The sequence below is a fragment of the Etheostoma cragini genome, chromosome 10 (assembly GCF_013103735.1).
Source record: "Etheostoma cragini isolate CJK2018 chromosome 10, CSU_Ecrag_1.0, whole genome shotgun sequence".
In the NCBI taxonomy this organism is placed as follows: domain Eukaryota; kingdom Metazoa; phylum Chordata; class Actinopteri; order Perciformes; family Percidae; genus Etheostoma; species Etheostoma cragini.
The window spans coordinates 18,275,963-18,298,694 of NC_048416.1; the positions used below are offsets into that span (position 1 = coordinate 18,275,963).

Genomic DNA, 22,732 nt, shown 5'->3' on the forward strand with positions numbered 1-22,732 from the left:
ACACACACACACTCTCTCTCTCTCTCTCTCCCAACTCCTCCCTCACCATTTTGCCCTCCCTCTGATTTTTTTTCAAACGTGTTATTTTGCTGTGTTGCAGCCGAGCAAATGTAGTTGCAGCAAACATAGCCAGCCTTCTTTCTTTCTCTCACTCCGCGGCGGTCTAACACGTTTTTTTTTTTACTTGCTTCGACTTTCTTATTTCTAGCTAGCGAAAACGCTTTTATGCATTACTCCGCCTTCACTTCTCGTATATCAGACCAAGAACGACTCGTTGTGGATAAAAACCATCAAATAAACATTTTACCGACGTTAATTTAGGAGAAGACGTCTGAATCCGACGTGACTGTAAACAGGTAAGAGGCTGAGCACGCCTGGCGCAGTTTGCAGCAATATCAACGCTACCTAGTCTTAATCCATGTTGCAGTCGTTTCCAAAGCCTCTTCCACTCTGTTGCGTGGAAGTGCAAAACAGCCTTTGTTAATGTTAATTACGTGCGTAATTGCGTGGCTACACATTGGCACAGCAGTAATAACATTTACAAGTGGCATGTTTTGGGTAGCTTGGCAGACAGCTGACGGCTATGCTTTGTGTATCTACAAAGAATGCCTTGAGTGCGGTATCTGTAAGGGGTTTGGTTAAATGCAATATACAGAGTTTTGTCTCAGTGCCACGGTTCAAAGTGCAAGTTGTTGTTTTGTTGCTATGCCAGAGAGAGAAGTGCAAACAATGTGAAATTACTTTCTGAGTCTATCTGTTCATTGTAATATTAGGCAGTAGTGAAGAGCACCTTCACTTTCCTTCCTGGATATCTATCTGTATGTCTGTAGCCAGGTTTTGCAGCCAGCCTTCATGCATGCAGTGCAAAGAGGTCTTGTCCTTGTTTACCCTTAGGGGTCAGACACCATGGTGTACTGTGTTACCACTACTTGCCCACAGTACACATACTGTACACACCTCCAGTAGATGTATTGCTAAAATTTTGGCTCATTTACCAATACAGCCAGTCAAGACATGTCCATGCTCCCTCCGGGCTGTGGACTCTGCACCTGTCTAGCTAGTTTTTCTTTACTTAATATGAACACTGCTAAACTGGCAAACACACATGGGCATGCAGCCATGTTTCCCACATAACCTGTAACCGGTTTTTGTTTCCCCTTTGACACAGACACAATATTAACTGCATGGGAAGCTCCATCTTTTATGTTGCATATAAAACCATTAAACAACCAATAAAAAATAAAAAATGTTAAAATGGCGATATGTTATTGGTTCAGCTATAATATCTGCAGTGTTTTTCCACATAGTTTTCATGGTCTCACCACAGGGATGTGAAATCCCCAGCTCACAGCCAGCAAAGTTAAAATGAAAGCTCCAGGGCCTACACTATCCAGCCTCTTTTCTGAATTAAAAGTGCAACAGGCAAGTCAAACCTCAAGTATTTCACGCTTTGTGCAGGCTATATAGTCCTGTATGATGGGATAGGCTTGTTGAATGTTTGTTTGAATGTGAACTGTGGTGCTTTAATGAGCTAAAAGGATTACTTATACTTAACCTAATTACTTGGCTCCCTCCCTCCCGGCTGCTAGCTTTCATTCTCATTATGATTCTTGGATCTTCCACCTTGTGCTTTTTAATCAATCACATTTGTCATCGACGTTATCCTGTTCTGTACTCATCCTTGTCGCTGCTCTCAAAAGAGTTGACCGTTAACTATAACGTTCATAGTTGGAGAACAGATATGAGCCAACGGGTTTTTCCAATGCATACGTGCTTAAATCACTCACAGTGTTTCCCCATTTGGTGAAACACTAAACTCCATAGTTTTGTGTCCTCTCTGTTCTCTCTGTCAACCTGCTGTCAAGCCTAAATCAGCCTGTAATCATATTAGCATACAATCAGCCTAAACCCCCATTCAAAATATTTACAAAATGCTCTTAATCTAGAGTGCAATAATGTGAAATCTTTAGACTTCCTTTGCTTGGTCATCTGAATCTTCATCATCTTTGTAGCACTTACACTTTACTTAGCACTCACACCTAAATTGAAACTTAAAACTTCTTTCTCCTCTTCCATTTCAACTGCTATTTCAACATATGATACTTTTAGTGTTTGTATTTCAACTGCTACTTCAACTTCTCTTTTTCTTTATTATCTCGCTTTTTTTCCAACAGCGTGCAAACATGAAAATAAATACACCTAAAATATTCCCCCTGGCTACAACCTGATTGCGCAAAAGAAAAAGGGAAAAATCTAAAAGGAGATATAAAAGTGTTTTTGTATTTTATTTATTTGTTAATGTATCACTCACTTTAAATTTCACTTAATGCATGCTCAACACAGTTGTACTGATGTAAGGCAATTTATTAGTGTGAGCAGATAAGGTGCAGGGCTCCCTGTCAAGGTGGGAGGCACGCAGCCTGCACACCAGCCATAATGCAGACGTCAGAGCTCCGGTGAAGGTTACACTGCTGGTAGCCCTTTGGTGCACTGTGTTTGATGATGGACGCAGTGCGCTGGAGTCAACACCCCCATCTCTCCTCCTTATACTTCCCCCCCCCCATCCTGTTCCACCTACATGTTGACCCCCACCTACTGACTGCTGGAGCCCCTCTTCCTACTGCAGACACCTAGAGGACCAGTAGCAGCACAATGACTGTTATAACTGGCGCGCTCTATATTTATTTAACATGCCGCATCCCTGTAAATGACTGTTTATGCTGCATTGTAAAGGTCGGACAAGTTCACAAGGCCAAGATTATTTCTGTAGAAATTGTACACTCTTTATTACAGTTTTCCTATAACAATAATTGAATGTATTACATTTTAAATGTATGTGTTTATTAGCATTGAAACTATCAGTCTATTTATAGATTCGGCACTATTGATCAAGAGAATAAATTGCAGCTTAGTCCATAATGAAAACCATCATTATTCGCACCCATATCATGTATTGATATGTATTGATATGGGTTATTATTTATGTACTGTTGAGGAAGTAAAGCCTATTTATGTCCTTTTCTTGTGTATATATATATTTTTACTTTAGTGTTTTAACCCATTTGTCAGTGTTGTGGGAACAGCACAGAGATAGTTGTGCTGTGTTGGCTGTACTTGCACAGTAATGCAGCTTCAAGCATGTAGCATCAAGCCTTCCTTTAACAGAGCCCTTGATCAGTGTTTAGTTATAAGAGAACTTCCCACTGGTAGGATTGCGCTTCATCTGCTTCATAATTATTTGCTCGTTGGCTGTGGATGTTGTGCTTGTGTATTTTTTTTTTTGCCTCCTCATGTTTTATCTCTGCTGTAGTAGGTACAGTACTGTTGTGCAATGTTACAGCTGTGCAGTCGGTGTTCCATTCCAAACTGAACGATCTGTAATTCTAAAGAGTGCTATCTCTGAAATATGCAAGTAGACCTTTTTTTCACCTAATTTTGGGTTTCTTACACGTTCATGTTATCTTTAAAGACACAGTCATCTGTATAAATTAGGGTTAGATTACGTTTTTATTTAGATGGCATGATGTTGGATTTAATCTGGGGTTATACCAGTCTGCTGTTATTAGTAAACTATTCATTGACTAATGGGAAGATTAGTGGAATGGTACTACTTTACACAGGGGACTCAATAAAAGCTGTTGGTGAGGTGACTGTTCATTACTAGGGGGGGGGAATCACAGGGTACCTTACGATAAACAATACATGGCTCTCGATACTGATTAATAGTAGGATAAAGCAATTCTGCAATAATCAATATAGTGCTGACAATCCTATAATGATAAATCGAGATATTGGAAAACAAAGAGAATACAAAATTCCTGTGAAAAGGTTAGGTGCAGGTTTTCTCTCTTTATTTACTGCAAGTCAACACCACAGCACAATTCTGCTGCATAAGTTTTTCAGTCTGTAAATTAAAATTACAGAACTAAGGACCAGCTATGGGTCCAGACTTTGAAAACCTCTTCTTCTTCAGCTTGTTACTTTATGTTAAAGTTTCCGTCATTCATGTGTTTAGTGCCACCTCGAGGAGCTATGAAATAGCAACGCTGGGAGCAGGGAAAACTATTTAGAGCATCTTATTTTTATTAATTAAAATATCGCTATATGGCGCCAGCGAGTTGATTCTCGTATCCCACAAAGAAGGACAAGGATGTATTGCCACATTGCATATGATGGTGGTGTGGCTTTATGAATGGTGGATGAATACCCATAAAATGTTTTACAAACATTCATGGTCCCCAGAGGATGAGTCCCAATGACTTTCACTGAGTTTTCAATTGTCCTTTTAACCATCTGCGAGATGGATTGACACAAAAGTTTTGTACATTCATGGTTACCAGATGTTGAATCCTAGGGACATTGGTGGTCTCCTAACTTTTCCTGTAGTGCCAACATGAGGTTGATATGTTTGCTTTTTAGCGAAATACCTCATACCTAATGTTTCCCCCATGATGATTTTAATAATGTTGGTGATCTACCAGTTTCCCTCTGGAGTTAGCAGTACTTTATAAACAAATGCCTGCAACATGAATGATGTTCCCATCAGCCTCAGCTGTACTTTGTGTTTAGGGATAATATGTTATCATGCTAATACTCTAAACTAATATGCTGAACATGGTACACATTATACCTGCTAATCATCAGCACATTAGCATGCTAATATTTAGCCTGAAGCACTTAAGCTGCATACATTTCAGCCTCACAGCGCAGCTGGCATAGCTGCATTGGTTTTAGTAGTTTTGTTTGTGTGATAGTCGAGGATACAACCAGTTATTCATTAAAAACTAACTAATTAAACATACTTACTATTTAGTTTGAATGTTAAATCTATAAGCTTACTAATAGCTTTCATGAGTCGTTCTGTCTGTTCACGAACATGTAACAATCCCAACCCCCAAGTGGGCTTTTTTTACATTTCACCGACGTACAAATTATGACCTGGCATGATTTTGAATAGTACCTGTAGAGGCCAAAGGTAAAGGTAACAAGGGGAGGCTTGGTTAAACTGTTAATGAAATGTTCCTGAGGGGGAAACTCCTGGAAAGCAGAGTCACAGCAGTATATTTCAGCAAGTGAAAGGTCATTACTGTGTATATTTAAAAGCACAGGGCGGCGTATAAGCTAGAGTGGCACTGGAGGAGAGACAGCATTGCTGTGTAGCTTTCCAAGAATGGTCGTAATGGCAACTGTGCGCCATTTGGTGTCTGGTGTGGCGAGGTAAGGAAGTGAGGAGCATTTTGATGATGCGGGTTTGTATATTTCTAAGCTGCGTCGTCACGGTGTTTGCAAGCAAGGGCGCTTGACACTGATGTGGACCTGATTGCAGGACAGGCAAAGCTGCAGGAGGAGTGCTTGTTTTATCCCCCTGGGAAAAGTTTCTATTGATCTGTAGGTAGGCTGGGAGGAGGAGGAAGCACAGGCAAGCGTAATGGTAAAGCAAGCAAAGCAGTTGCTGTACCTGCTCATTTCTCTTTCCTGCCTCTTTTTTTGGGCTGGGATGTGTCTTTGTTCTTGTGTTTGAAGGTGGTGGGTGTATCAATTCAGCTCCCACCTCCCCCTTATCCCTCCTTCTCCCACTCCACTGCAGTGTTCTTCTGGGCTGTTTATCTGCGCACACACACACACGCACACACACACACACACACACACACCCCATCAGTTCCTCCGTCTGTGTCTGCCGCCATCAGACGCAGGGACTGATAATATCTGCTCCAATCCCCCTCTCCTTCTGTTTTTTGGTCTCCTCCTCTACTGCATCTCACCTATTGTTTATTGACTTTGTGCATTCCGTGTACTACTATGTTTCATTCATGACAGCCTTTCTTTCACTTCATTTTTTACCAATTTTTTACCATGGAGTTGGGACTTTGCCTTCTCTTGTGAAAGCACATTGAATTTTCTTCTCTGAGTGTATGTTTATTGAGCCACCTCACTGATAGTTATCTGTATTCAGTTAATGTCCGGACACAACATTCTGCTCCCTGCACAGCATGCATCATCCCTGCTTGCATCACACTGCAGAATAGTCCACTTCCAGTTTCAGTTAGGCATGACCTACTCCACATCTGTGAGAAGCTCCTTGGAGTTGTTGTACAGTTTGAATATTAGCATGTGGCTCAGCCATGACTGTGAAAAAATCCTGCGAGGAACAAGGACGGGCTCTGTTGAGGGAGGAGCTGCTGTGGAAACTGTCCTGTCATTGGTCGGTGATTTTCTCTGTGTGCCTGCAAAAGTCTGTCCGATTGGCTGGAGGCTTGCATTGAGCACAGCAGCTGCAGTTCTGAATAACTAAACCCCCCCACCCCCCCACTCCAGTTCTCTTTCTGCCCTGTCTATACTATTTTTTTTACTTCTTCTCTTCACATTAATAACTGTTTAGGAATCATCAGGGTTGACCACACACTTGCCAGCCAGTGCGACTTCAAGGACACGGCTGTTCACAGTATATTGCGACATGATTCATATCAAGTTAGTCAATTACTTTTTGCTTCGTGGAGCTCAGGGGAGTTAAAGTGACGTCTCTGTCCTGTCTGCAATCTCCCTCTATCCCCTCTCTCACCCTCTCTCTCTCTCTCTCTCTCTCTCTCTCTTGTATCACTTAATCAAGACATAGCTTGCCCTTTCCTGTTCAATGCTGCCTCCCTCCCTTCCGTATGCTCTCTTCCCCTATTTGTTTGTCCTCGCTTTTTTTCCCTTTGGTTCTTTCCTGTCCACCGTCCTGCCTCGTGGTCCTCATCACCCTCCGTTTAAACAAGCTTCACAAAAGGTTGTAGCTTCGACATTTTTATCTTCAACAGGCTGCTTTTTTGTCAGTGCTTTGAATCAATGTTCTGTTCTGTTTTATAGTCCACAGCAAGACAACAAGCAAGGGCATGCAGAAGGGAGGTCAGTAAGGAGGATGACAACAACAGAAGAATAGACAACGGCGAAAGAGGGATGAGAAAGAGGCCGAAATAAAGGAAGTGGAACTCCAAAGTGCCTACTGCGAGGAGTTGTCTGCTGCTGTTTACTACTGGATGAGAGCAAGACGGGGCTCAGTGTGTGCCTGGCCTTGAATGGAGGCTATATTTTATCCTGACAGCCACAGAGTCATCCATCCCACGTTGCTAAGCTGCAGTCCCCACATACCCAGAGCTGAGCCGCCACCTCGTCTCATCACTGCAAGGACACCATCCCTATAAAGATTCTGCTTTTCTTTTTGTTGTATAGAAATCTTCTTTCTAAGGCCGTTTAAACATAACTGCAGTGATTGCCACAGCCCCCGGCCATGTTGACGTGAACGTAACGGTGACATACTGTGGCCGTCGATTCAGGTGAAGGCACAGACGCTGTGTCACATGTCAGAGTGAAATCCTATGTGTAGTTGCTGTTTTTTGTTATTTTTTCCCGCCTTTGAAACAGAGCTGGCCTCTACCCACAGTCTATCCCTCTATCTCAAACTTCACCTGCCACTTTTCCCAAGAAGAACAAATAAACATCCACTAAAATACACCAACCGAAAGGACACGCTGCCTATTTGCGCTGAAGAAAATATTTTTGCTTCTGTTTCTGTTTTTTGGGGGATTTCTTTTCCTTGCATCACTATTAGTCACCCTTGCTCTCATCAGTTTTCCGTCCATCTGCGCTCACCGCTGCTCAGTGATTTTGAGCAAGTTTGATGGCTGTCAGCATGACCATGGGACGGGACACCAAATGGCTGACCCTGGAAGTGTGTCGTGAGTTTCAGAGAGGCACCTGCTCAAGGTCTGATGCCGAGTGCAAGTTTGCTCACCCCTCCCGAAGCTGCCATGTGGAGAATGGCCGAGTCATCGCCTGCTTTGACTCACTCAAGGTAACAATGCCACAGACATCACACATCTTGTTTGTTTAAACACATGCTTTGTGACCAGTGTCAAGTTAGTTAATGCCTTTTGGCTCGGCATAGTATTCACACACAGATACACACAAACCAGCGTTTCCTGTTGTGTTTTGCAGCAGAGGTGGTCTTTTTTTCAGTTGAGGTGGCCCACCTATAAATATATTTAATGGGTGTGACTATTTTTTAGGGTGTCATCTACAAATCAACTGAATTGTTTGACAGATATGTCTCAGGATGTGGGTGGCTCACTCCCTCAGACTCCCTCAAACAAACTATGTCAGTTGGTCAGTTGATCCACCCTTTTTAGACTCTCTTTCGTCAGAATTTCTTTAATTTCATATATCCTTGTGATTCTGTGTTTTTTAATAATGTGAATTCCAACGAACACTAATTGTTATCCATATTAACAATTAAAAAAGTATTTCGCAGAATGATCTAAAAGAAAATTGAGAATACCAACTCAATATTACATTTTTGGTCTGTCATCATCATGGAGTCTAACGTGATGAAAAAGGGTGGGTGATACAACCAGATATTTTAAAGGGATAGTTACCGCAGTATAAATGGTATTGTAAAGTCTGATGGTGGACATATTTCATCTCATAGTGTATGTAAGTGTTAACACTCGTTCTGTGATCGTAATGGATGTAATTGTAAACGTTATTTTCAGAAGTCCTCTCTTTCCTTGTATTGTTGGCCCATGTAGACACCCAGACTCACAAACATGTTTGAAGTTAAAGGTATATAGTTCTCATTGTGCAGCTATCTATTATGTTGTGATTTTGTTTTTTATTAGTTACACAAAAGTCTATAATAATAATAATTATTAATATAATTATAATTATTAATAATAATAAAATAATAAATGTTTAAATGATTTTGCCTAGGCGTGATGGAAAATTTCTCATGAAGCCACTTTGCCAACAGTCTGTCTGTCCATCAGGGATGTGGGTTTGTCGATCATTCTGCTTCAACATCACTTTAGCTGCGCTCCTCACTCTCGTCTCCACCACAGAACCACAACACTCGCTCCACTCATACACAGCGGAAAAACTAACAGTCTGAAAAGTGATGATGCTTTAATGTATTTTAAAAGAGCTCCAACAATCAAGGGCCAATTACGCTAAAATTGAGAACAGGCTGTTGCTGCGTCGGCGTGTGTGTTTTGCTCGACCATCTTTCATGCAGAGAAAAAGTGAGAGCCAGACAAGGGGCTTTCTGTCTGAGTGCAGCTACCGTCTCCTCGTTTATTGAGTTAGAATTTATTATTCAGCCATTTTTCTGTGTTATGTCCTCCAGAGCAGGAGGGAGATGGAAAGGGAGAGGGAGAGAAACAGAGAGGGGGGCCTAGCAACAGCACAGGAGTGCGTACCGATTGGATAGTTTGATCTTCCTGAGTGGCACGGCTGTTTATAGCACTGAGCCACAGCCTGGCTCTCAACTGGTTGCATTGATGGGAGAAAGAGGCAAACTGCTTTGTACCAAAGGCAGTGAACAAGCTTTAAAGGCCACTTTCAATGTTTGAAGCCCTGGGGTCATGTTGTCAGTGAGAGAAAGAACTGAAGTTGGTGACAGTTGAAGGTCAAAGTGGCTTTCTTTATCAGAAGCTGCAGAGGGGCTTTAGTGCCAACACGGTATGTCAACAACCTCCTCTTTACAGCAGGGTTTCTAACCCCATTGTTGTTCAGGATTGTTCTCTGCTGGCAGCCGTTCTTTTTGGGCGACTGACGGAAATAAACAAAGAAGCACCTCGCTTGAGCCGCTCTACATCATCACTCCTTCCTCCTGCTCTCCGCCCGCCCCTCCCTTCTTTGTTAATTTTATGGATTTATCTGCTAATGGCCTCCCTCCTCACCATCCCGCCCATATCTGGCATATCTGTCCAAGCCGACTGCTGTCAGTCCCTGTTGCTCCTCCATTAGCTTTGTCTGGTGGGTCTAAACCTGCTGCAGGGGGAGGGAGGCAGGGAGCTCACTAGGTCTCTTTATGTTGTTAACTGGAGTGCTCAATCAATTCATTCTAAATGATTAGTGTGGACGTCACATCTGCACAATGTACAGCATATATTACAGCAGACATTGGATGACATCGGGGTAGGGCTGCAACTAACAATTATTTTCACATATGATTAATCCGCAGAATACTGTAGATCAATCAATACAGTTTTCGGTGAATAACATGACAGTAAATAGATAAAAATGCTAAAGACGACTGATTTTTAAACAATTTGAATCCCAAAGAATACTTAGTTTAATAACATATAAGATAAGTAAAAACAGGAAGTAAAAATCTTCACATTTGAGAGGCTGGAACCAGCATATTTTTGGCATTTTTCCACAAACAAGACAGAGTTTGTGAGGCTCTGTGTAATGTCAGGGGACCGCCAAAGTATGATTCATCAGCTGAGTAACATAGATGTCCAAACCAAATTTGGTGGCAATCCATTTATTAGTTGTGAAGATACTGTACTGAAAACCCAAAATGTAAGCCTCATGGTGGCACTAGATGAAAACTCTGAATAAAGTGTATCAGTTATATGTTGAAATATTTCTGTGTTGTTATATTTAAGAGTTGTGGTCCGACACACAGACCGACGCTGCCATCCCAAGAGTCAAACAATCATCAATTATCAAAATTGTTGCCAACTAAATTTCCGATCAACTAATCGATTAGTCAACTGTTTCAACATCATCATTGTCACATATCAGAATGAACAAAAACTTGAGCATCATTATCCACTTACTGAAGGTCAAGATTGCCCTGTATTAATATGGGAACTGTTTAGATATGTTTATTCATCCTTTCAATTAATCAATATCTTATCTCTTTTGTTTCTCTGAATGCATCAACAGCACACTACTTTACTGAACTAACAGGGACTTTCTCTGTGTTGCGTAGTGCGTTGGTATGGGAGCCAAAAGGAGATTCTTGACTCATTACTCACCTCGACCCCATGTTTCATTGGCCTCGTTCTCTACCCCAGATTTTATAAAGTTTACAAAGGTTATGAATCTGTAGCAATACTTTTGGTCTGTTTGGTTTTTTTTGGTGCACACAAAGTACTTAGTTAGGCTTATTAATAGGTGCTTTGCTTTTCCTATGAGTTTAAGCAGGCTTCCTGGGCTCATGGGACTCTACATTACAGACTTATCCCTAAACACACAGCTCGCTGATGCAAAGCGTTTGTGTAAGCCTTGCCCTTGTGTACCATCCTGACCATTTTTCAGGCTTCTACATGTTTTGCTTGTATGCTTTTTGTCCTTTGGGTGAAATCCTGTGAATCCCTCCTGGAATATAAATATGGGAGACACTGCAGTTATCCTATAAAGCTGTCGTGCTGCTGAAACCCTTTTTTTTATGTGTCCTCATCTCAGCGCGACATCATCCATCACCGTCAAAGTCTCTGCACCATGACGTCAGTCTGTCTTCAGAGTTTTTTATTCGCTGTCGCCAGTTGTGCGGCAATCTCACCATCACTTGATGAGAGCTGGTTTGTGCGGGTGTGGTTTGACGACAGAGCATGTGGGTGACGCTCAGTGGAGGTAGTTTAGCGGGTGAACAGCTCATCTGCAGGGCCATACAGCTGCTGCCGGCCCAGGGGTTTAATAGAGACTGCAGTGTTCTTAGGTCTGGGCGAAATGGGGAAAATCTAATATCACGATATTTTTACCAAATGCATCAATGTCGATACTGCAACAATATTGTAGTGTTAACTATTGGTGCTTTTCACTAAATATTTACGCAATGAGACTTTTTGATAAATAATCATCAGTACTGTGGATATAATGAGTAAGTGGGTAAAGGCTAAAAATAGAACAGTTACAACAGTCTGGTAAGATCAGAAAATGACATCACTTTGCTGTAATGCAGCCTTTAAAACCAGGATAAGACAACACTTATGCCTTATTAAGATATTACAATATCCAAAATCTAAGACAATATCTAGTCTACTCAAGATATCGATATGACATCGATATATTGCTCAGCTCTTAAGTTTTCCAGCAGAACCATCTTCACCTTCCCCAGAAAGGACACAGCTTTAATGACGTTCTGTGGCAAAATTACTGGTTTTTGAACATTTGGCTCAATATTTGATTTAGGGTTGGACTTGAAGCCAAAAATGACAAGTAGCGCAGCTCAGCCAACATGCTTCATTTGTTAATGAATACTTCTCTGTGATTATTAGATGAGCATGTTTTATTTTTTCAATAATTAATTGTCTTTATTGGGAAACAGTGTTCTGATACAGAAAAGGCCATTTTTCTGCATTGAGTATTTTTATATTTTTAAATACATTTAGCTGATAACACTACATACTTTTGTTTTAAGTTTGAAAGCATGACTTTTACTTGTGTATCCTTACATTGTGGTGTTGCTACTTTTACTTGACTTTAAGGATCTGAATACTTCCACCACTACTCACAGTATTATGCAAGTTTTAGTGTGAATGCAAGTAAAAAAAACGTTGTTATAGGGTTGCACGATTCAGAAAACGTCACGATTCAATTTGATATTAGATTCTAGGGAATTCAATCCAAAATTTATTTTTCATTCAAAAACGATTCTCAGTTAAAAAAACGATTCACAGTATGTAAATATAGTTTCTTTCCCCATGTGATAGTATACAGGCCATTAGAAAAAGAAAAAAAAGAAAATATGAATCAATTTTTGGAATTTTATGAATCTGTTTTGAATCTGTAGAGCTTGAATTATTTCCATTTAATCCTATTTTAGCTCTTGTCTGAACCAAACAAGCGCATATCTGCTGCAGTCAGTCACATTTACTTGTAATGTTTTTCTCTTCCCGTGAATTCATCAACTGACTGATGACTGCCAGGTAGAGATACAGAATCCAGTAAAAAGGACAGTGAGAGTCGAGCATGTGTTTTCACTCTCCATCTTGAACTGTTTTCAGCGAGGTTCATCTTGTGTCTGCTGTGAAAAAATCTAAAGCTGTCTCATATCTGGCTCAAATACTCCACCTGTCATTTCACATTGTTTAAAGGTTACCAGTATAAAATGGTAAGTACAGTTTGACTGCACCTTAATGATCCAAATTATTTGCTTGAGGCCAATTCAATCTCTACATTTCTGTTTTTCTAATAATGTTTTCTCCGATTACATAATTTTAATGATGAACACTTTTAGAAAGTGGTTGCCCATTTGTCATGAATTATCCAGTATGCAGTCTTCTGGATCTTCATTAGTGCTTTATTTTACTAGAATAGGCTGTACATGCTTTGTAGTTCAGCTCTGTAAACACGCGTGACTCTTGATATTTAGTTTGACAAATTTAGCTTTATCATATTGATGAGTGCTTTGCTAAACTTGGACCAGTTGCTGCATAATGTGAGCTTTCTATGTCAAGGCACACCCTGATTGATTTAGTGTCACATTGTTCTCAGTGTCACCCCGTCTGCTCACACGCTCATCTGTCCTCCCACCTCCCTCCTCCTCAGGGGCGCTGCTCCCGTGAGAACTGTAAATACCTGCACCCACCGCCACACCTGAAAACCCAGCTGGAGATTAACGGGAGGAACAACCTGATCCAGCAGAAGGCCGCAGCATCCATGTTGGCTCAACAGATGCAGTTCATGCTGCCCGGAGCACAGTTGCAGCCCATAGTGAGCAGCCCGCACTAAAACAACAACTATTCAAATAATGCAGTGTGTTCTAAAATGTAATTTATTTATCAAAATACTAACTGCACTCAGTGGACATTGAGTGATGTTTTTTTTCCAGCAACAGAGTGGCAGTTATTTTCTAATAATAGAATATTATTTAACTCTCTGCTAGTGCTGGCAAGTTATAACATTTCTTCTAACTTCTGTCCTCCAATAATATAACATAGGGAATATAAAGAGCATTCTCTGCCTATTACTTATATATTACCTATTTTATATAGTATATACAGGCATGTTTTTTAATTGATTAAAACATGATTAATAATGTAATGCCATGTTACACATCAGTTTTTGTTTATTTTACTTGTGTCGTATCTTTGGTTAAAAGTATTTGATTATAATTCAAAGAAGTTTTATTTAGCAACAGTGAAGGTAGCTTAGTCTTATTTCACGTTTTATAAAGATATTTGAAACTTTACATGCAAAATCTTTTATATATAATTCATGTGCAGAATTAGTTAATGTTCAAAGTAGTACCAACTGCATTGGTTCATGCATGGTTCTCATTGCTGTAGAAAACCCACAGCATTGGTAATGTTGCTACCAAATCCTTTACATAAGTCAGAGAAAGCTCTGTCATAACATGTTTTTTTTCTGTTACGTCTCTGCCTTTCTCTCCCTCCTTAAGACAACATTCCCAATGACACCCTCCCTGGCCACATGTCCCAGTATGGCGTTCAGTCCATATCTGAGCCACATGGGCCCAGGCATGGGCTTAATGTCTGAGCTGCTGCCCAATACTCCCCTGCTGGTCCATGGGAGTCCCACCGGCCTGGCAGCTATGGGCAACGGTACCTCTGCACAAAAACATATGCGCACAGACAAGCTGGAGGTATGCGGCCTGCACACAGTTGTTGTGTTTCTATGTTTGGCCAAAGTGTGGTGAAAGCTAAAATGTTGATCACTGCTCCCGCTGGTCCTCCCAGGTTTGTCGAGAATTCCAGCGAGGTAACTGCACACGCGGCGAGAGCGACTGCCGCTACGCTCACCCTCTAGAGGCCGGCATGGTGGACTGCAGTGAGAACTCAGTCATCGTCTGCATGGACTACATTAAAGGTCGCTGCAGCCGAGACAAGTGCAAGTACTTCCACCCCCCGGCTCACCTCCAGGCCCGGATCAAGGCTGCACAGCACCAAGCCAGTCACAACACAGCGTCCACAGGCTTGGTGAGTCGAAATACTGAGAACTCTTTGTTCTTTAAAATAAAAAAATAAACAAAATGCTTTTCTATGATATGCTAAACACACTTACTGTAGGTGTAAACCAATACTCACCTTTTCAAAAGTGTACCATATCTGCTTAGCTTAGCAGTGAAATAGTAGAATATTTTCTTGTCCCCTAGCAGTGATCGACATTAGATATTGTTTACAGATACAATGAAGGATCAGAGTATCACATTATTCCTCAACCAGCTTGAAATTTGATAATGTAGTCTGAGGATAATATTTTTTCATGAATGTCTGCTACCATGCGCCTGAGTCTGTACTTTCAGCTACAAGGGCTAAAGTTAGCATTGCGAGCAGCTGTAACATAATCAGGTCAATCTTTAGTGCTGATGCAGAAAAAAAGAAAGACATTGCTAGAAAAAAAATTATAGCAGTAGAATGAAAGGATTTAGACACATTTTGTATCCAACATATATTTTCTGTCATTCATTTGGTTTTTGTTGCTGTTACTATTCACTGATTTAGAAGTATACTGTGTAACGTTTTGAGTTGATTCTTAGCAAAAAAGCAATTGTTCTTTTACAAATATGTGCTCATTCATGTGTAATTATTTCCACCAAATAATCAAAGAATTCTCGTAAGCGTAGAATCTGTCATTCAGAATACATACCAGCGAGTTGCTCAAATGGTGGCAGCCATATCGCGCCTCCATTTTTAAAATACATTAGCCAAAGAGGGACATTCCTCCGCCTTTCGCGCTTCCACACTCAGTGGCACCATGACAAATGTCAGGGGGAGATTACTCGCGACTTGACTCAACTTGCAGATTTGACAGCCTGTTTAAGATGGAGGATCACACCTATTCTTGCGGACATGTAACGGAGTCACCAAGGAAGCGAAAAAGATAATTAAAACAACAACGTGACAGGCAAAGACACAAGACCAAAGTTTATATTTGAATGGCTTTTCCAAGGAAACAGCAAAGATTTTGAAAGGGATGCAAAAGTTGCCTGCTTTGTTCTCGACAAGTCATTCAGCCTATTTGTGTCAATTCTATATTTTACAGTTGATTGGCTAACTATAGCATGGTTGTGCATAATGTTGTGATTTTCCTAGCAGAGAACTCACGTCATGCAGTTGTAACACAGACTAAGCAACAGCTAGAACAGCTGCGTGTAAACGATGGAGATCCTAAGAGCTAATTTCAGTTTCATTGACATTGTTCAAACTATAACATAGTAATGTATTAAAAACACAAACCTCCGTTGCTTCTTTCCTTGGGAGGGCCTAGGAAGTAATATTCAGTTAGTTATCATATATACAATTTCACCGATGGATGGGAGAAATTCTTACACAATGTAACTTTAACGTTAGATTCATTAAAAACAAAAACTATTTTGAAGTAAAATATGATATCTATGTGTTTTTTACTGTCATACTTCCCTGTTATGAGTAAATGTGTTATAAGTTATGCTTTAACAGTGAAGATTCTTGATAGAGTGCAAACCCATAGCCAATAGGCATGTTCCAAAAAGTATAAAAAAGGGAGCACATCTCTCATCTTAGCTATGTTCCACTGCAGTTTGATGTTTCATCCCCGGCCCTATCGGTGAATGAAATAATAGCAATCCTGTTTTTCTCATGGCCTGACCTCTGGGCTGTCCTACATCACTTCAGATAATCTGAGATACTGGAGTGTCCTCTTGTGGTGATAAACAGAAACATCCACGCCGACTGGATGTTGATTCTAAAGAGCCCATTATCTGCTCCTTGCAGGCTCTACCTCCAGGTTCCATGCAGCCGCTACCAAAAAGGTCGATCTTAGAGAAGAGCAACGGAGCCGCTGCCACCGTCTTCAACCCCAGCATGTTCCACTACCAGCAAGCCCTGGCTAACATGCAGCTCCAGCAGACAGCCTTCATCCCCAGTGGTGAGTCTCTACTCAATCACACACTAAAACACAGCCTATACGGTTACCATATATGAATCATGGAACTTGATTCTGTGCAGACAGTGCAAGGGTTTTTATGTGAGGTGACTAGATGATATTGTGGGATACAGGGAGTTACAGGTGTAGTTGCTGTGGCTGTTGCTGTGGTTTCTGTAGAGTGTAACCATTTGTCTTTACTCCTTCTATCACTTCTACGCTATCTGTTGCGTCAAGCACACATCAAGCCAGAGTGCTCCACTCTGGCTTGATGTGTGATGGCTCGATGTGTGATGAGAGTTGTTGAAGCCAAAGCAAAGTTACATTGCAATAATCACTCCATAAAAAACAGACTATAAACACATCACAGTCAAGCCACTTTGTGGGACTGTTTGTGCATGGCTTAGTGGGTGCATGCATTGCAGGTTCCTGGAGGTTCTTTGATATTAATGCAAAGTTGCGTGTGTATTGGCTGCAATTAGCAGCTGGCAGTGTGACGAAAGAAAGGAAAAGGAGATAGCCAACACCAATCCTACTACTCTCAACCATATGTAAGGTCCTATTGTAAGGACATAATTTTGAGATTGTTTTGGTTTTCCTGTGTTTTTGCATTTAACTGGCTGTCTGGTTGTTACTTAACAATCAGCAGAGACTTGATTTAAAAAATTTAATTTAGATTTTAAGGATGGGTTGGCTGGAAATGTATAATCACTGTTTATTGAATGAAATTGTTGCTGAAACAATTAGTCTAGTAATTGATTTGTCGATTGACAGAGGATTCACTGCCAACTCTTTCTAAAACCGCTCAATCGTTTAACTTATTTATCAAGCAAAAATATTTAATATTTACTGGTTCAATCCATTTGCTGCTTTTGTCTGTTTTATGTATATATAAATTAACTTGAATGTTTGTCAATGTACCATTGTCTAACCTTTCATGGATTAAATAATTAATTTTTTTAATCAAATAAAGAATAACTGGTTAAACCAAAAATGAAACTGAAGATGTGCCAGTGAAAAAAGAAACCTTACAGGGATATAAGTACTGTTTATGAAAACTGACATATATTTGAAACATAATGAAATGAAATAGTAGCTAGCGGGTGTCTTGTCATGTTAACTGTAAGCAAAAGGTGGCTAGTGAAATGCTTGAAGGCTTTCAGACATGAATTATTGATATGCAGCATGCTTAAATTATACAACACTAAGGTCTACAGCACCCACAACACCCACGTACCTGCTCTGTGCTGAAGATCCTTATGCACATTAACAGGTTTTATCTTCATGTATTTCGGCTTTGAAATACCACTTGTACAATATACTAATACTGATTGAAACCTCAATGTCTTGTGTGTGTGTTTGAGTGTCGCTCTATCTGTGACAGCCTCGATGTCGCTTGTGTTACCTGCACCGACCTGAACCTGTTGCCTTGACCTGCTGTTGCTGATTACACCTTTTTCTTTACCACAACTCTTTCTCCTTGTTTTCTTTTTGTTCTCCTCCTGTGGTCTTTCTCGTCTGCTCTCATCCATCTCCTGATTTATTTCTATACATAATGTGACAGGCTCTGTTCTGTGCATGATGCCCTCAGGTGAAATTGGTAGGTCAGCTGTACCATAGCTGGAGATCTGTAACTTCCGAAGCCGAATTGAATGATTGATGGATTAATTGAAACATGGCATGAGTATGTGTTTAAAATTGTATTCAGAATAGACAGAACATGTGGGGAGATAGAGAGATTGGGGATGAAATAGTTGAAATCAAACCGGGGATGTTGCAATAACATGGCAGTGCCTTAAACACTCAGGCCAACAGGGCACCCCACAATAATAGATAATGTTTCAAAAACAAAGATTATTGTGTCAGCTACTGAAGACAATAAGGCCCGAAGACTTTCATTTTGGAGCTTTCAGCCCATTTTTTTCTTCAACGCATCATGTCTGTTGTCTGCAATCACATTTATGTCCTGTTTGTTTAACAAGTCATTGCTTTTGTGTAAGCAAGTCAATTATTTATTATTTCTGTGTGCAAGCATGCCTGGTATGTGTACCTTTGTGCATGTGTGTGTAAACTGTATGAATGCTGTAGGGATTATGAAAACCCCAGTGCCCGGACTCTGTGGCGAGGGGACACAAAACACGACAATAAAATATTAGTTTATTATTATTAGTAGTAGTAGTAGTTTGTACATGTTCGATGCAGCTACTTTTTTAAAAACAATTTACTTATTCAACCAAGACCAAAACAATGCATTTTTACTGACAAATTTGCAAATGCTTTCACAGTATATGTCAGAACAAATGACATCATGTTCAAAACCTTGTAAAATATACATTATTATTATTAATATGTTAGACTAAACTCAAAGTAAACAGCTGTTCATGTTGTAAATTGAAACATTTTACATGAATTCCATTGTTACTGTAAATGAGATAAACAGCTGATTGAAGTTATGCACAGAGATCACTCATGGACTTCTGTTGTAGTGGTATAGAAAGCTTCTTTTAAATATTTTAATCTCTTTGGTTGATTACATCTCTTGTCAGGTTTAAGTTATCAAATTGTATGGACTATTATTAGAATAATAACAATTTATGTACAATGTACAACACAACCAGCAGAAGTATAAGTGGGATCTTTATTAAACACTGTGGAATTCACCCACACAGTCCTGAGAAGAGGTCTAATTAGGCAACATTATTGAAACACGTGTGGATATACAAAAGCTTTCAAAAATAAAGACCCCTCCTGACATCATAAGGGTTTATTTTCTCAGACTTGACAAACTCAAAAAATATGACTTATTTATCCATTTTCAGGCCCCAAAAATTGACATTATATTTGGTAGCCCTTTTTACCTCCATGCTTTGGATATTATCAATTACAGATGCGGTCAGAAAACAGAACACACTAGTGTGAAATTATATTAGTGATGTCTTAGTGTATGTATTAATGTATTAGTGACGTCAAAAACCTCTTCAACTCTAGACATGTAAAAAGTGAATATAAAGTGAAAGTGAGAAGTTAAAGCGCCCATATTCTGCTCATTTTCAGGTTCATAATTGTATTTTGAGGTTGTACCAGAATAGGTTTCCATGGTTTCATTTTCAAAAAACACCACTTTTTGTTTTACCGCACATTGCTGCATATCCTCTTTTCACCCTGTGGGTTTTGGTTTTAGCTACAGAGTGAGACATCTCACTTGTTTTAGCTACAGAGTGAGACATCTCATTTCTCCACTATCTTTGTCACATGAGCAGTAGCTTGGTACGACCCCATCAGCTAGATAACTCTTTCTCCAACTTTGGTCAATCCAAGGCAGTATTGGCTGGGAGACTTCTTCTAGACGAGGGCCACTTGGGGAATACCTGCAGAACAGGGACATGGAAGTAGTTCTTCTGGAGATTATGGTGAACTAGTGGGCGTTCTAGCAGTGTTTTGCCATTATGAGAACGAGCCAGAATGCTAGCACTAGCGTGTTACGGTTAGCCACCTCGCCTAGTCCAATGACGTAGAAAGCCCTGCAGATTTTGAACAGCTCACCTGGAGACTGAAGGCAGGACACATTCAGGAAACAGTTTCTCACTCAAAACAGCATGGATGGGTTTTTGTTGTGTTGTAATTTTTATGTGTGTGGAAGCACCAGAGACAAAAAATAACACCTCAAATCCCAGAAAAAGTGATTTTTTTTTCATAATGTGGGCACTTTAAAATGTATTTTGCAAAACCAGTCAGTCACTATGTCTGACACAATAACGAAATTATGATTATCAACTCACAGACTGTTTTAGACTCTTTCTAAAGAAGAGTAACACTACACATAGAAGCTGTGACATTATTGAAAAAGGTTTTTCATTTCTTATGGATCATTTGCTATCTCCATACACATGCCCTGTCCATTTGTATACAATATATCAGATACTCAGTCTGATGAGATTGTATGACTGTGTATTGTCTTGTTTGTTACTACCATTTGTTGGTGAAACTGTGCATTTTCTAAATATGCAATTTATCTCTTATTTTGTTTGCATGTGTCTTGATATTTTTTCATCCTGGAAATATCACTTGACTTTTGATCCAACACATTTTGCCATGGTAACCATATCATTCCTGTCCCCTCCTCCTTCCTCCTCCTCCCCGCCCACATCCTCGTCCTCTGTCTTTCGTCTGACTCGCCTGAATAAAAGTTCCCATGATGCACGGTGCCACCACCTCCACTGTTTCGTCGGCTTCGACGCCAGTCACCAATGTTCCTTTCGCTGAATCTGCCGCCTCAAATCAGGTTTGCTGGTTTGTTTCAGTTAATTTTTTATTTTGTAGCTCAGTAGGTCCGAGTCCTATACAAAGTCTTCTTTCATCATGTTAAAGAAACACCTGCCTGTAGTGTTTTATGTTCACATTTTATCTGTCTTCACTTTCCACTCTGTTGTGTGTTGCAAGTGATCTGTTTTCATCTAAATATTGTAGTTTGGTGTCTCATGCCCCACTGTCTGTCTCTGTATCCTTCAGTATGTAATCTATGGACGTAAAGTATGTGGTCTGGCATCGGTAGCAACCCTGCTATAGTTTAAATGTTTCTCCTCTTCATTTTTTCTTTCTCGTCTTCCATCATACAGATTGGGACACATTTCATGGCAAAATTCTCTAAACAGCAAGGAGGTTTAGAAGTTACTTTTGGCTGAGTAATATAAGAAAAGAGAGTTTTACATGCTTTTAATGGTCTGAATGTTTTTTAAAACCTAGAATAAAGGAAGAAAATCAGAAGGAAAATCCTCATTCACATAATTTGGCAGATTTGTTACTCTAATATAATGGCTATTTGAAAGTTTAATAAAAAAAATGATAGTAACAATTATTCAAAATTACAATGTCTTATTCCACCTTGCCCAAATGCTGTGGTAGTTATTTGAATACCAAATATTGTCAATTTTGGTCTTAAATACATTATAAATATTAATTAAATGTTACTGAATCACCGCAGGTTACTGTTTTGAAGTGTGAATTCACTGCTCCTCCCTTCATCCCTACCTTTCTCTTTTCCATTAGACCCCTCCGAGCTTCTGACTCCTGATCCAGTGGAGCTCCAGTGCGTTCCCATGGAAACCCATTATTGTCCTGTCCCTAAACTGCTGGTGGCAGCTCCTGTGGCACTTAACTCAGTAAGCCTTTCCCGAAACTCCAGTTAAAGTCCCTGTAACCTGCGCACTACCAGGGCGGTCATCTTTTCTGAATGCAGCAAACATGTGCCTCACCTACAGTGCACACTAACTAAGTGTGAAACTTCTTATAAGATATTATGAACGTAAAAAAAAGCTGGTTCACGCAATACAAGCCTGGATGTTTTCCTGTTGCTTTAAAGCAGCCATCTTGATGCACACTGACTTGATCAGGCTGAGCAACAGAGCTCCCTTGTTCTTACGGCCATACATGCCCACACCTTAAAAGTGCAGCAGACATGTGCACGCACACACACACACACACACACACACACACACACACACACACACACATTTAAGACTACATGTCCTTAATAGGTTGGAGCCATCACATGAGGCAACTGAACACTTTTGACTGTTCCAAAGTTAGAAACTCTGAAAAGCTAATACTGGAAACTGAGACCATTTGAGCGACGAACTGATCTGTTGCTGGTCTGCAACCAGTATGTGTTGTCAAAATAGTGTGTCATATTATGTCATGTTTACTTTTAAAAATGGCTACAAATGTAACATTTGTGTTGTGCCATATATACCATTCAGTTTGTTCTCATGGTCATCAGGCAAGATGAGCCTGAGGAAACGCCAACAAGTTGTTCATTTGTTTGTGCCTTTTATTTATCTGCTCAGCTGCAGAAGAGACTTAGTTTCCCAAAATAATTCAAAACACTTGACAGCATACATTGAAAGATGTTATCTGCAATTAAAGGCAATGTTTGTTGTTACAAAAATGCTGTGTATCAACTTTTACAGTGGGGTTCAAATGTTTGGACACTCCAGGTAAAAATTTGTATTAATGGGCATAAAGAAGCCAAAAAATATGGAAAAATGTCCAAAAGGCATCAATTGACAGATTGGACATTTGTCTAATATGTCACAAAAAG

At 40.1% G+C, this 22,732-nt stretch overlaps 1 protein-coding gene across 7 annotated transcripts; it reads left to right on the forward strand.

Annotated features, from left to right (window-relative positions):
- Positions 1–83: 83 nt before the first annotated feature.
- Positions 84–22,510, forward strand: mbnl3 (muscleblind-like splicing regulator 3). Of its 7 annotated transcripts, XM_034883480.1 has the most exons (9): positions 84–356; positions 6,847–7,831; positions 13,318–13,482; positions 14,171–14,374; positions 14,469–14,708; positions 16,485–16,638; positions 18,200–18,235; positions 20,823–20,917; positions 21,682–22,510. In XM_034883480.1, the coding sequence occupies exons 2-9, from the start codon at positions 7,658–7,660 to the stop codon at positions 21,697–21,699; spliced, it is 1,086 nt and encodes a 361-aa protein (XP_034739371.1). In that variant the 5' UTR covers positions 84–356; positions 6,847–7,657; the 3' UTR covers positions 21,700–22,510. The 7 variants fall into 7 exon arrangements, with proteins under 7 accessions (XP_034739371.1, XP_034739369.1, XP_034739367.1 ...); XM_034883479.1 differs by lacking the exon at positions 18,200–18,235 and having other exon boundaries at positions 87–356; XM_034883478.1 differs by lacking the exons at positions 18,200–18,235; positions 20,823–20,917.
- The last annotated feature ends 222 nt before the right edge of the window (positions 22,511–22,732 follow it).